This window comes from Mesocricetus auratus, unplaced genomic scaffold, assembly GCF_017639785.1.
Source record: "Mesocricetus auratus isolate SY011 unplaced genomic scaffold, BCM_Maur_2.0 Super-Scaffold_100048, whole genome shotgun sequence".
Taxonomy (NCBI): Eukaryota; Metazoa; Chordata; class Mammalia; order Rodentia; family Cricetidae; genus Mesocricetus; species Mesocricetus auratus.
In genome coordinates, this window is record NW_024429225.1 from 6,645,720 (window position 1) to 6,660,808 (window position 15,089).

The following is a 15,089-nucleotide window of genomic DNA, read 5'->3' on the forward strand; positions in this document are numbered from 1 at the left end:
AGCACATCTTCAGTATCCACACCCAATGCATTTCAAGCTCACAGAGCCCTTTTGAGTGAATGCCCTCCTCAACTCCCCCAGAAAGCACCAAGTCTTCCATAAAAGGACTTAATGAATGTGTTCACACATTTGAGCCCTACCATCTGCCTTCCTAAGACCCAGTGGGGCGAACTATCTCCCAGGTCATCTTGGCCAGCACAGCTACATCTTGTGTAAAACTCAGAGAGCCCATTCCCCGCCTTTATTAATGAGGCAGCAATGTCAGCCTTGAGTCTGGCTGTAAGCATCTGTGCATCAATGGACATATGATGATCATCACCAACAAATGAGAAGGGCCACGGAGGAGAGCCACACGCTCACCCCCCAGCCGTCAGAGCCTCTGCCACACAACCACAGGGACCTAACTGTGTCCCTCTTGAACATCCTCAGTGGCATCTGGCTGAGGTCACCCAGGAAGAAGGGGTCTGTATGCTGCGGATGGAGTTTCTACCCTGCGTGGTATCCTTTTGCTTTTATCCACAAGGTTCTCTGGGGTTCACATCCCTAAAAGATTAAGCATCCTCAGGAGAAAATTAAGCTGTCATTCGTTTTTTTCAATCTTCAAGAAACCCGTTTCCTTTATAGAAAGCGAGCATTTAGTCTGTAACTCTAGGTAACTTTTTATTACTACTTAAAGGATTCTATGCCTTACTGACAAAACCTCTTGGGAATGTTCTCTGTCACTCCTAATGCGAACAAATCCAACCAGACAGTTTTCCCACACTATGTGTTCCAAGCCTCATCTCTGGGAGACTCATCTATGACATGGATTCCCTTCTGGTACACCATGAACCCACGATGGTCTGCCTGCACAATTACCAGAGTACTGTCTGTAATCTAGGTTTGCTGGAAACCTAGATTACCCATTCAGTCATGCTCTGGGGCACTGGAGGAGGCTCTATCACCTACATACAATAGGTGATTTTAATGTGCTGGAATGTGAGAGTCCCTGCATTAGGGATGTGAGCCCCCGGCTATGGTGAGTGCAAAGGCTGTATACCATGGACAGTATAGATGCGTGCTGTGTGGTAAAGACGATGTAGACCTGCGTTACGGACACTACACAAAATCTCTCCCTGCACTCTAAATTTTACTAGAAGACTCGAGAAGGCATCAGGCCTACCTTCTTCCCTCAACTATAGGCAAGGGTAAGGTCAGGACTAGTGCGCTGGGGTTGTTCACAGGGCACAAGACTGTTTTATTAGAGATCTCTCAGGGGGAAAAAAAGCCCCAAGACACAGAATGCGGCCATCCTCTGATGTCCTGCGGACCACTCCATGTCACCGTATATCATCAAGCCAACTGATTCTTGGAGTGGCTTCGGATTTTCATCGATTATGAAAATGCAGGGATTCTACAAAGCTGGACTACCTAACAATCAACCTTGCCACTCATCCTTCGTTAACAAATAGGGTCCAGGAAAGAGTCGTAAGAGGGGAAGACAGGTCAGGGCCTTCCAGATATGCAGCCAGGAAACAAGGTTGTCAAGAGCTTAATGCCTGAACCAGGTGCTCCCAATGCCGGATAGCTGGAGTCTTCAGCACAGGTGGCTCCGATTTAATCTGACTGCTGTTTGGACCAGGTTGGAAGCAGGTGGGGGGGGCTACTGTGGAGACACTGGCATTTTTCTTTATTAATTGTATGTTTTTCCCTCTAATGCCAGGCTGCATCACCCACTTAAGAGTCCTGTTTGTTTTTGCAGGCATTTACAGAGACGCAGAAAAAAAGATTGTTGTCATGGAAACAGCAGGTGCAGAAGCTCTTCCGGTCTTTCCCTCGGAAAACCCTTCTAGACATATCAGGATATCGACAGCAAAGAAAGTACGTTGGGATTTTGCTCTTTGTAAGGCATAGCAGTTCCCTGGTGCCTCGCTGCCTGCCTCCGTTCCGGGCGAGAATGTGGCCGGGCATCAATGCTTGTGCACGGGGACACCCGTGTCGAGTTCCAAATCACAGGGGGCCTAAAGCAGGCTGTGGCGGGAGAAGGGCTGTTAGGAGGAACATTCGCAGGGGAAGGGCTGAATTCGGGTACCTGGAACTCAGTTTACATGGGCAGAATGCTGATAGGTATCCAGATGCAGGAGCTCATGATTTCACGAATGCCGGACCACAAAGTGGGGGGGGGGGCTCTGAAGGGACCTGAGCGGAATTTTCTACCAGCACCTTAAGTGGAAGCGTAATGCTTTCCTCCCTCCACGCCACAGACAAGCTAATTATAGTCGGTGGCAGGGTGAAGAGCCCAGTGCTCATCTATTTTGGTCCGAGCTGCAGCAGTCTAATAGAGGGGCAGTACCATTCTTGATTTTCCATAGTAGCTCAGCTTCTTGGATGCAGTTGAAGATGAGCCTGGTCACACTTCAGAACGCGTTGCCTGAGTGTGACTATAAACCTAGAGAAACCAGGTGTGTGGAAGGTTCGAAGTGAAGGAACAGTTTACCATAGAAATAGAGCGGTGTGTGTGTGTGTGTGTGTGTGTGTGTGTGTGTGTGTGTGTGTGTGTGAGACCTAAGCATGAAGGCTGATGGAGAGGTCTTGGGAGGAAGGAAGTGACCACGCCACCATTCCAGACAGAATTGCCGTTTTGCGTTACATTTTCAAACATAAGCAGACAAATACTCATTTCTTCCCTTGCACCTAACGGCTTCTGAATTCATTTCTCAGTGCATGTACAAAAAGAGTTAATGTTGTTAAATCGGGAGGGGGCGCTCATTTGCATAAGCATGCCTTGTCGGCTAAAGAAAATGGGTGGAGCTTGTGAAACATCTTCGTTGTCATTGACTTAAAATTAAGATGTTTATCACATCCCACCATACAGCACTGTTATTTATTAAGCAAACGTTTATTTAGCACATGCCCAGTGGTATCTGAGCACTAAAAAAATAGGAATTCATTCGGAACTCACACCAACCCTATGAAGTAGAACTGCTATTATTAACCTCAGTTTACAGAAAAATGGATAGACACGGACACCCAGGATTTGGACCACGCTAGCCAGTGTTGGGTACCAGATCAGTACTCCCCATCACTGCAGAGCCAGGCAGAGTCAGGCTTGTGCACAGGAAGGATGTGCCTGCACATTAATACCACTGCCAGCTCACCAGCACCCCCAGCCTTTGGGGGTTGCCAGGTCACCCCTGCTCCGAGGCTGTTCAGTGGGCTGGATGCAAGGCCAGGCCTGCGCCTCAACTGCCTGGGCTGCTGCCAAGCTTGCTTCTACAAGCAATGCTATGTGTCCCAGATGAGGAGGATTCCAGGCCCTGTTGCTGTACCCTGTGGGGCCCCGTTCCTGGAGGAAGTCATTCCCAAGTAGAAGTTGAAGAACCGATTCACAAGCTCATCACTCCTCTCACGAGCAGCTCAGCCCCTGCCACTATGCTGTCTGCCCTCAGCTGGGCTGAGGGAGAAGCGTGGACCGAGCTCAGCTTCTCCAGACTGTCATCAGGCACCCTGATCAGAGCTGGCCCATGTCTGCCAGGTCGGAGTCCCTACGGGCCTCTTTTATGGGCTAGATAAGAATGAATCCATTCACCAATTGTGAATGCTCAAAGGGATGATGCCAAACCCGTGAAACACAGCCTGCTCGGCGAATTACCTCTGGGATGTTTTTACACTGTTAATTTGTTTTGAAAAACTGTTTCTCCCATACAAAAGCAACTGCAGGCAAACCCCTGCTTAAATTATCTGACAAATCCTAGATTAATTGCTTCTTATTAATGTTATTTTTATCAAAGACTTTTCATGAACTGCAAGGAAAGGATATCGGACTCAGGAAAGCAGGGAAGGAGAGGCGCGGACGACAAGAGCAGGAGGACAAGAACGGAGACCTTAATTTGTTCTCTGTTCTTTCTCAGAAAGCAAAATGATTTCCGTAAGCTGAGTGGTCGTGAGTGACCAGAGAGTTCACTCCAGCTGTGGGTCGCAGCGACTCTTAGAGTAACCTTTTGAGGACGCCCCCCACCGTGCAGTGACACCCACCACACACACACACACACTCACAAACACACTCACAAACACACACTCACACACACACTCTCTCTCTGTCTTTCTCTCTCACACACACACACTCACATACACACACTCACACACATTCACACACACTCTCTCACACACTCTCTCTCACACACACACTCTCTCTGTCTTTCTCTCTCTCTCACACACACACTCACATACACACACTCACACACACTCTCTCTCACACACACACACTCTCTCACACACACACTCTCTCTCTCACACACACACACTCTCTCTCTGTCTTTCTCTCTCTCTCTCACACACACACTCTCTCTCTCACACACACACTCTCTCTCACACACACACTCTCTCTCTCACACACACACTCTCTCTCACACACACACACTCTCTCTGTCTTTCTCTCTCTCTCACACACACACACTCTCACACACACACACACTCTCTCTCTCACACACACACTCTCTCTCTCACACACACACACTCTCTCTGTCTTTCTCTCTCTCTCTCACACACTCTCTCTCTCACACACACACTCTCTCTCTCACACACACACTCTCTCTCTCTGTCTTTCTCTCTCTCACACACACACACTCTCACACACACACTCTCTCTGTCTTTCTCTCTCTCTCTCACACACACTCTCTCTCTGTCTTTCTCTCTCTCTCTCACACACACACACTCTCTCTCTCACACACACACTCTCTCTCTCACACACACACACACTCTCTCTCTCACACACACACTCTCTCTCTCACACACACACACTCTCTCTGTCTTTCTCTCTCTCTCTCACACACACACTCTCACACACACTCTCTCTCTGTCTTTCTCTCTCTCACACACACACACTCACACACACTCACACACTCACACACACTCTCTCTCTCACACACACACACTCACACACACACACACACCGGGGAGTATTCTGGACTTCCTTCCCCTCCCCCAAACAGTTGAGTTCTAACTCTTGGGAGTCTTGGCGTTCTCCATTCCTCCGGTGACTGCCCCCTAACAGAGCCCTCTGCACAGCACATGATGTTGCTAGAAACAGTCCTGACCCAGGGCTGACTTTCTTATGTGGTCTTTGCTCTTGGGTGGCTGAGGCGGCAGAAGGTCAGGAGTTTGAGGCCAGCTTGCGCTGTCTCAAAAAATTTAAAAAAAATATTTTAAGTAAAAGCTACAATGCTGCTTTCATGGAAGGACAAATCATTTTAGCAATGCTCATCTACTACTGTTTTGCATATGAAACAACTTTTTAAAAATCCAGCCAAAAAGGGAAGTGAGAAAAATCTATTCACACTAAATAAGGGATGTGGGGATCTTCACAGAATACTGATCATCTATCCACCAGGTGGCCCAGATTCCCGCTGCAGAAGCTGAGACCCAAAATCCCCGCTTGCCCCCACTTCTTCAAGTTACCTCACCGTGTCTCTCCTCCACAGGGGAGGGTGCATGAAATCACTTAGCTCTCCTCACCCTAATTTTCAGTTTAAAAACCTTACAGTTTGGGGGGGGGGTAAGGAAAGAGACGATGAGATAAAGAGACCAAGAAGCCAAGAGTACCTTTCTTTTCTGAATGGAATCTAGAATGCTTTTCTTGGCCACAAAACCCTGGAAAAAAGACAGAATGCCTGGATTTATCCCGTCCCTTCTCTGCCTAGGAAATTTAGGAAGTCTGAGAGCTTTTGCACTGCCCTCGCAGACACCGCCTCCCCCACATTCACGCACAACCATCTTCTGACTTGGGAAGTGAGTGTTGTGAAGCCCCCCCCCCAGTACCTCCACAGGCTCAGCTAAGTCAGCGTCGGCAGTCTCCTCACAAGCTTGGCGAAGCCTCCCCAATTTAGCAACCAAGCGACTCTGCTCCACCTAGTGGCCGTTGCCTGCAACGCAAGTCCACTCCACCCTCCGATTAAAGCCAACTGACTCCCTTGGAAAGAATGTGCCAGTTCCTGAAGCCTCCCAGAACCCGGGCTGGTGGAGGAGATGAGTGCTTTTCTGCTGAGCTCATGCGACCCACTGGGAGCAGTCTCCTGCGTGGATCCGAAGAGCGGACGGAGCCTTTGCAGTTTGAGTTTCATCCTGCGGGAAGGGCCTGGGGATGGAGAGGCTGTGCTAGGTCCAGGGCACTGGCTCTCAGGGCTCGCAGGACTGGAGTCAGCCCCCCCCACACCAGACCGGCCTCTCCTCTGGCGAAGAAGCATCAAGGCTCATTCATTCACTTGTGCCCAATTTGAACCCAGCGTTTACTGTGGAAAAAGCTGACTCCTTGACTCGGGCTTGGGACGTCCGAGGCTGAGGGAGACCCCCGCCCCCGCCCCCCGCCCCACCCCCGTCCTTTCTTGTGTTTCAATGGCATCGTCTATCCAAGGCCACCTACAGACAACCTGATCAGAGAGGCATCATGGCACAGTGAAGGAGCGCCAGAACGGAGTCAGATCAGTTCTGGTGCTGACTCTGCTGTTTCGCTTTGTGGCTTCTTGCAAGGCACCATGCCCTCGCGCACAGATCCACAGGGGGGGACGAGACAAGAATGACACAAGGCCTGAGAATATATGGGTGTCCCTTCTGGGCTCATGTTTGGGTGCTGCCCCCTGCTGGCTACGTGGCAATCGCAAAACTCTCCAGCTTTCTGGTTTCTTTTTGCTTTTGGTTTCCCCCCCTGTAAATGTTAGGGAGCCTACTTCATAGGGTTGTCTCGCGTGTGAGCTCCAACATCCAGCATGTGCTGTCGCTTTTAGGTACTAGATGGAGTTTTAATCTTAGCCCTTTATTGGCACTGTCAGCCCCAAGGGGCAGCTGGGCTGTGTGGGGCAGAGCATGCCTGAGACTCTGGGTCCTTTCCCTTTGCTTTCACAGTCGTGGCTTTGGGCAGTCCAACTCCCTCCCGACAGCCAGCTCCGTGGGCGGTGGCATGGGCAGACGGAACCCACGACAGTACCAGATTGCCTCTCGGAATGTCCCTTCTGCTCGCCTTGGTCTCTTGGGCACCAGTGGATTCGTCAGCTCCAACCAGCGCCATGCCGCTGCCAACCCCACCATCATGAAACAAGGAAGACAGGTCGGTTATGCTCTGTGGAGCCGGGAGGTTGACCAAGCTCGGGGGGCTGAGGCTTTAGGATGACCCCAACCCAGACAATCTCCAAAATGAACACTGACGCCCCCCCCAGGAGATCTAAACCGAGGGGGGGATGGTGGAGCCCGTCCTTTGTAGGTAACCGGCACTGTTTGTGTTGTTTCTCTGGGAACTGAACACCCCGTGGCTGTTGCTTGGAAAGCCTAGTACCGCATTAATCGCAGGGACCCTCGTAGACAGTCATGCAGGGGCCGTTTCTGTAGACAGTCATGCAAGGGCCGTTTCTGTAGACAGTCATGCAGGGGCCGTTTCTGTAGACAGTCATGCAAGGGCCGTTTCTGTAGACAGTCATGCAGGGGCCGTTTCTGTAGACAGTCATGCAAGGGCCGTTTCTGCTCCCTCTTTGACCCTCCCCAACATTCCTCATCATGAGGTTCCAGAAGACCTTGGCATTTAATAAGCTTTCTTTGATTTTTTTAATGTGACAAATAGGTATTTTGTCACAGTCCCAGCAGCAATGGAGAGTCCACAGGGTTAAGTTTGGGGGCTGCCCCCTGCTGCAAGATTGACAGTGCCCTCTCTGTCCCATGAGTCCAGCACTGCCTTCCCCCAATGTCCCCTCAGCCCCATGGGGCTATAGAGGTTGACCTTGGGGTAGAGGACACTCGAGCAGGTCTAACCTGGGTTCTCATGAGGGAGTGCCTTCAGAAGAGAAAGGCTACACCAGGAGAGACTGGTGGCGTTCCCTCCCAAATGGAAGGGCCTGTCTGAGGAGCCCTGTTTCAGTTCTAAGAGAGATCACCACAGGTCACGTGAGCTGCGTTGTGGGTCTGCTGATAGTCTTCTTTTCTCCCCATCATGGAGTAAATTTGCAGACTCTCAAAAAGAAAATCAAACAAGAGCCCTAAACTCATTGCACTGTTTGCTACAAGCTTTTCTAAGACAGCCCCCACCCGCCCCCCATTTTAAGAAAAAGCAACAAGTGGAGTAAAAAGACTTTTGGAGGTAATGAGAGAGAAAAGGTGACCAGGGTAAGCTCTAGCTTAGAGCAAAGCCTGGGAATGAGCATTAAATGAGTCTAAACCATCTTATAAATCCATGAATGGGTGGCACTGGCCCTTTCCAAAAATTCTCCTGGGATAGCTGTCTCCTGAGTTCCGGCTTGGAGCTCTTCCCCACCCCTCCCCAGGGGTTCTGGACTAATGCCCCTCTCTTGTATGTCCCTCCGTAGAACCTCTGGTTTGCCAACCCCGGGGGCAGCAACAGCATGCCCAGCCGCACCCACAGCTCCGTCCAGAAGACTCGCTCACTGCCCGTGCACACTTCCCCACAAAACGTGCTGATGTTCCAGCGACCAGGTAGGGGCTGGCAAGCACACCATCCCTTTCCTCTTTCTCCCCTGACACAGGAGGGAGGCCAGAATGCTCTGGCGACCCAGCCGGAAAGTGCTGAGCCTCAACTGTCACCACGCATTCTTTGGAGCTGCCCGAAGTCTTTGCTTTTTTAAATCGTGTCTTGCCAGCGAGAGCACAGGCTGCCTGGCTGGGAGCCAGCGCCTGGAGCCCCAGCACTGGTTGCAATCTGACAGGGATATTTTTGACTTTTGTCAGATATCTAGAGTCCTAGATTGATTAAACCACAGATAGATATCCCTGGAAGCGTTCCATGTGGGGGAGAGGGGATTCAGAATGTGTGCAAAGAGAGAATACGGCAATGAAAGAGAAACCGTGAATGTTGATATAGATGTGGAATTGCCTTGGAAAACAGAACCATTGTTTACTGACTCGAGAGCAACTTGACAAAGTGGATCCAAGACCAGATGGAGAGACATAGACACAGGCACCTTGCTTCCTAAAACAAGCTACCTGAATTCCAGATCCTGAACCCTCTCTCTGTGCAGGCAGTGAGTTCTAGACTCCAGACTTGTGAAAAACCACCTAAGCCATGGCTACACCTATCAAGATGCCCCTCCAGGCGCAAACAAGAGATGCACCCTGCCTTTGGGTAGCTTCACCCCCACCTCGTACCCTGCCTTTGGGTAGCTTCACCCCACCTCACAGCCTGGAGCACCATGTCCCAGAAGTAATTGTTTAGAAGACTTTTGACTTCAGTGTTCCTGCAAATCTTTAAATTTATTTGAGTATTAGAACTCTACCCTTCAGCTCTTTTTTTTTTCTCCCTTGGATGTTTGTAAACCCCCCTCCTTAAGGCCTTAAATCCCTCACAACGGCCAAAGCATGGCAACAGCGCTACCTGAGATTTCCTGATTGCAGATGAGCCGTTGAGTCAACAAGGGGACCCTCCAGGTTCTGCCCACACACTGGGCGCCTTGAGGGCGGTGTCTACAGGGCCTGGCTATGAAGGGTGAGGCGGCCAGAATCCCTCACTGAGGGAAAGGAATCTGTGGAGAGTCTCACTGAGAGCACATCTCTGCCTTTGCCGAGAGCTGCCAATCAAACCTGTCTCACTTCTCAGCTCCTTTCCCAGGAATGCCGCTCACCTCCAGGCCACACCATACTTGACCTGAGAGGTGGGACCTACACATGGGCCCTTCCTAGTCAGGAGAACCCACCCTGGCCAGCCATGGAGAGTTCTCAAGGCTTCTGGGCACAAGCTGAGATTGGATGACAAGGACCAGCAAAGCAAATGCGGATTTCATCTTTGCACAGCTAGGAGTTCACGTAAACATAAAATGAGTTGGGGATGGTGAACCCCCAAATCAAGTGCTTGTCTTGGGTACAAGGTCTGTTTTTCTCCTGGTTCGTGAATGACTTCGAAGTACCCACTTCAAGTCATGTTTCCAAATCCTGAAAACTACCCAAAGTCTAAACAAGCGTTGACTTTGTCAGCTTCAAAACAGTTGCCTTATGATGGAGAGGCCACCAGGTGTGCACTGATGATTAGCAGTCTCCTTGTTCAGTTCTACCCAGGGCTTCCCTCTTTCCCACACTGCATTGCTGGGGTCTCTTGGAGACCTCCTGTGGTGGCTTTCTGCTTTATTTCTACCTGGACAGATGTCAGGTGTGTCTTGGTTCCATCGGGAAGACCAGCAAATCTGCTGCTTCTGGCTGGCCACTGGGACGAGGAGGAACACTTAGCAAGGACTGAGACACCAGAGGGGGCTGTGACTCAACACTTGTGGCCTCCAGCAAGAATGCCATGCTGCCCAGCGGTGGGGCTCTTTCCCACCTGGAAGTCAAGCTGGGAAATTGCTCAGAGAATGATCCTTGCTTTCTGTTTCTGTTGAGCCAGGCTCCGTCGTCCTGGGGACTTCAGTCAGAGAGGATCTTAGGGTAGCTCTGGCCTGATGCTCAGAGGCCATGAAGTTTCCTTATCCCCAGGAGGACCCAGAAGAAAGGCAGACGAGCCCACAGCAGGAGTCACAAGAAAACCGCAGGCCAGGTAGACTTTCGCAAGCCTGCATTCTGGAAACGGCACCCTGTGCAAAGCTCTCGTGGCCCAGACTACCTGTGTGTAAGACGGATGAGACTGTCCTTTTCAACAGCCGCATTGCACAGTGGGACACATTCCCTGCACGTCAAACCTCCCCTGTGTACCGGGAAGTACATACTGTGCTTCCAAGTCTGCAGTATTCTGAGGACACACTGGTGTCCGCCATCCTCAGAACACTGCAGACCTGGAAGCACAGCCCTCTGGGCTGTTGTCCTTCATTTCTTCCTCAGCCTGTGGTGCCTCTAGGAAGAACGAGGTGAAGAAGGATGTCGCTAGTGCCCTGCGTCCCCTAGAGGAGGGAAAGGGGCCACTATGCAGACACAGAGGCCAGAATAGGGACCATTTAAAGGATGTGGTAAATAATGTTCCCCACCTCCTAATAAACTTAAACAGCTTGGCTGAGGTTTAGAGACAGGAGGTAGGAGGACTGGTCAACGACTCAACTCTAATCCCAGCCAAGAATGTAGCTGGGCAAATCTGCCTTCCTGCCTCCGAGAGGCCACCTGGTCAAGATGGTCCTATACTGTATCATCGGGTCCTGTAACTTTTCATACATGTGTGGGTCCCAGAGAGTGGCCGAGACACACACACACACCCCACCCCACCCCCACTCCCAGCAACAGGTGACTCACACTCTCCCACCCTCCGGAAAGATTTCTGTGGATCAGCCTTCCCAGCCGGCTCTCCGCACCTACACGGGCTAGATCCTTTCCTTACCGCCACCCTCTCCTTTTCTCCCGTCACAGCATTCTGAGCACTCTCTCCCCTTGCAACCCTCGCTAACAACTGGAAAGCCCTTGTAGCTGTGTGGTGAAGCAGGCTTGGTGGCCAGTGGCAAGGCGAACAGTGCAGGTTTCTTGGCTCCCGGCCAGCTGCATATTCTTAGGTCCGGATGGGATTGTACCTCACCGACAGTGCTATAAAATTGCATGTGACACTCAACCCAGCAGTCATTTCTGCTTGGGACAAGCCCCCTGGATTTTTTAAGTGGACTCCATGGCAGTCTCTTCGAAAAGATGGGTGGCAGCTTCTTCCCAGAGTCAAGAGAGTCCGGGCCAGAGATTACAGAGCTCTTACGTGCAGGACTTCTGAAAAGGCACAACTTAAATGGAAAGTCCGCTGGAGAGAGAGCACACTGGCTAAGAGCTCTTCCCATGGCTCACTTCAGGTGGCTCACAACCTCCTGGAAGTCCAGCACTAGGGTATCTGACGCCCTCTTCTGGCCTCCCTGGGTGTCTGCATGCACGGGGCACAGACACATCTCGCAGACACATACACACATACCTTTTAAAATAATACATCTTTTTTATTTTTTATTGTGAGACCACCTTAGCCCTGGACCTTTAATTTTCAGAGCCCTTATGAAACCCTAGAATTATAGCCTACTGATGAGGGAAAGAAGGATTCCTGGCAGAGGTTGAATGGTCCTACACCAGGCTTGTGTTTAGGACCAGATGTGCTTCCAGTGTCAGAGTTTTCCAAATTCCAGAATATTTGCATAAACTTTACCCTAATCTGAATGTCTGAAAGTACTGGTAGTACCATGTCCACATGTACAGGATTCGGACTTTGGCTTTTCCAGTTATAGCACCTCAGAGCTGTGGTCCCAGATGAAGGACCAGACCTCCTGAGGATAATAGAAAGAAGGTCCAAGGAAGTCCTTCCTTTTGTCTTACTGAAGGCTTGCAGCCCTATCCGTGCCTCTCTTCTTATGGCCATCAGCACTACCTGATTGTCCCTTAGAGCTAAATTTAAGGAGGGGCCGGTGGGGGGGGTGCGCGACTGAAGGATGCTAGCCAGACAGAAGCTTTGATCTACCTGATCATCCTCTCTGACATGTGTGGCGAGACGCCTTTGGTCTGTTTTTATCAAACACACAATTAAAAAGTCACACTGTTAAGGTTCTCTGAAGCACGAACATATGGACTTCTCCAAGACTTGAAATTTTTCAGTAGGGCTCTGACGGGGGTGGGGATCACAGCTCCCCAGAGTGAAGAGTGGAGACAAGAAAACGCAAGCCAACCAACTTCCCACCTAAAAGAGCAGCCACGGCGCGGCTTGGAGAGTCTGGAGCTGAGAGCCCCGCTGTTTCTCAGCCTGCTTCCTGGAAGCACGCAATCCCAGGCTTGGAAAATGGCATTTTGCTGCGTCTTGGCAAGAAAGCCTGCAGCTGAGTCTCTTCTCTCCAAATGTCGAGCGTCTTTATTTATCCAAATCTCTCCACAGTGTTTGTTTAAAGGGGAGTGCTAGAGAGTAAACGCACTCTTCCAGTGAGCATATGGATGGCTATAATTGCTGAAGTTTGTTTTTTTTCCCTTCCGTATTTGCTAACTAGCTATATATAAAATTCTGTTTCTATTTTATAGGTTTCACACCCCAAAGGCTGCTAATTTTTGCGTGCATATGATTTTCACATGAATGGATGGAAATACGAAAATACTCTTCCCCCTGGGATGGTCTAATTGCCCAAACCCTGCTCTTACCAGCAGCTCCTAGGTGGGCTCAGGAGAAACTCCTCCCATCCTTTCTGGCTCCCACCTTCCCTAGAAGCCACACAGGCCTCCATCCACTCAGGAGTTGGCCCAGTTGTCTTCCAAACCTCATGGATGCTGCAGCTTGTCACAGAAAGGTCACTATCTGCTGCTTGGTGCTTTTCATACTGACCGGTTTTGTCAGCCTTCTCTGAGAATTTGAAATGATGGAGATGGCACCTGCCTCTGAATTAGGAGGGGGATGCAAATTGCAAAAGAAGAGCTTTAAAACCCTTTAAAAAAAGAATTATTACTGTGTGCATGTTTGTGTGCGGGTTTACGTGGCCCAACGTGAGAGTGGAGGTCAGAGGATCCCTTTCAGAGATCAAACTCAGAATGCCAGCTTTGGGTGGCAAGCGCCTTTCAGCGCGGAGCCATCTCACCTATCAGAGAAAGATGTTAATGTGCAGCTAATTAGATAAAAACAGATGTTCGGTTTAGTCATTGGTTTCAACTTGCTCTCTCGCCAAACCACCAACACCTGCCCCTTCAAACCACGTGCTCTTGGCGTAGTAGTGAAGGAGCAAGCAATGCCTAAACGTTAGCCCACCCCATCCTTTTCCCCACATGTCAAGTGGAAGTAAATCTCAAGGAAAGAAACAGCCTCCTGAAGTCACAAAGGAAAGCAGTGACAGTGTTGGGACATGCCAGACACCTGGAACATACCCCATTTGCCAGCGTATGCTATAGGGCTTTTCTCCTGCTCCTGTCCCCAGGGTGTGGTGTCATAGCTTTTCACTGCTGGTGGTAGAAGAGAGACCACATGTTTCAGGACAGCCAGATATAGACAGTCAAAGCACTGTTGTCATGTACAAGACTCTTCTAGGTATTTAATGGCATCCCATGGTGCCACAGGAGGGGGCAGGAAAGGGGATGGCACTGAGTCCCAGTCAGGAAGAGAAGGTCCCTAGAGCTACCTTCCTTCCATGGGGGAGAGGGGTCAGCAGTACCGGGAAGATGGAGAGCTCCCCACTGGTAGAGGGTCTCGGATTGTCTGTGGTTGTGTGGGAGCTGACTCCTGGTCATGGTTAAGTAAGTGTCTCAGTTCCTCCAGTCAGTGTGCTTAGAGACTGAATGTGGTGAGCAGTCATGACAGTCACCAGAGCAGGCTGGAAAAGGACTCTTCTCCTAGCCCTATGCTTCCTAGCTAGTCTTGATGGGCTACCAGCCCTCTTGAGCTCCACTGAGGATTGAGTGTGCTGGGCAGTAAAGGAGCTGGCCCAGCAGAGGCATCACTTGGAAGGGGAATTGCTAGGCTGGGTGTGTGGTACTTGCTTCTCACCACGAAGCAGAATTTTATAGGCTGGGTTTCAGACTTGGTGACGGTTGCTAAGCCCCGCTCCAATGACACCAGCCCTAAAGAAGGAGGGGCAGATATGTGAACCACCCAGCCTTAACGATACAAAGAAAGAAAGAGGAAAAGGAGTGTTAGGGGAAGGTACTTTCAGGAAGACGGTAGACCCTGAGCTATGGAGGCAGGGAAAGAGTGATCCAGGAGAGCATTTGCTGGCTGACACTGAGGCAGAGAGAACACTGGTACAAAGACAAGGACACAAGAGGGCCTGCGATGGAACAGAGGAAGAGGGACTTGTATGAGGACAGGAATGTAAGGAGGCCTTGTAGACCACTGTTGAGTCTTATTTTCGTGGGAAAGCCATCACACGGTTCAGGCAAGAGTGACGGCCTATGACTGTGACTAGCATTTTAGTCATCAGTTCACTTCAAGCCTACATGTCTACAATGGGCCTCTGCGTCTAACAGACCTCAGAGGCGGTCCCCCTTCATGCTGGCCCTGAAGGTCCCCGTGAGTCCTCCTAGGGGAGACACACTAGACACTTATCCTGGCACCAGGTGACCTCGTGGATACTTCTTTCTTGTCCCAGGAGTCCCAGTAATCAATGTACCCCTTTCTTCGTGCAGAATTCCAGCTTCCTGTGACTGAACCTGACATCAACAACAGACTGGAGTCCTTGTGCCTCAGTATGACGGAGCATGCCCTGGGAGGTCAGTGT

At 50.5% G+C, this 15,089-nt stretch overlaps 1 protein-coding gene across 6 annotated transcripts in view; it reads left to right on the top strand.

The window, feature by feature from the left end:
• Samd4a (sterile alpha motif domain containing 4A) overlaps positions 1-15,089 on the top strand; it is a 215,120-nt gene that overhangs the window by 190,738 nt on the left and 9,293 nt on the right. For all 6 annotated transcript variants that reach the window (XM_040735733.1, XM_040735732.1, XM_005085801.4 and 3 more), the window contains 4 exons: positions 1,742-1,860; positions 6,877-7,078; positions 8,325-8,451; positions 14,998-15,081. In XM_040735733.1, the coding sequence (XP_040591667.1) occupies positions 1,742-1,860; positions 6,877-7,078; positions 8,325-8,451; positions 14,998-15,081 (532 nt within the window). The remainder of the gene's footprint in view (positions 1-1,741; positions 1,861-6,876; positions 7,079-8,324; positions 8,452-14,997; positions 15,082-15,089) is intronic.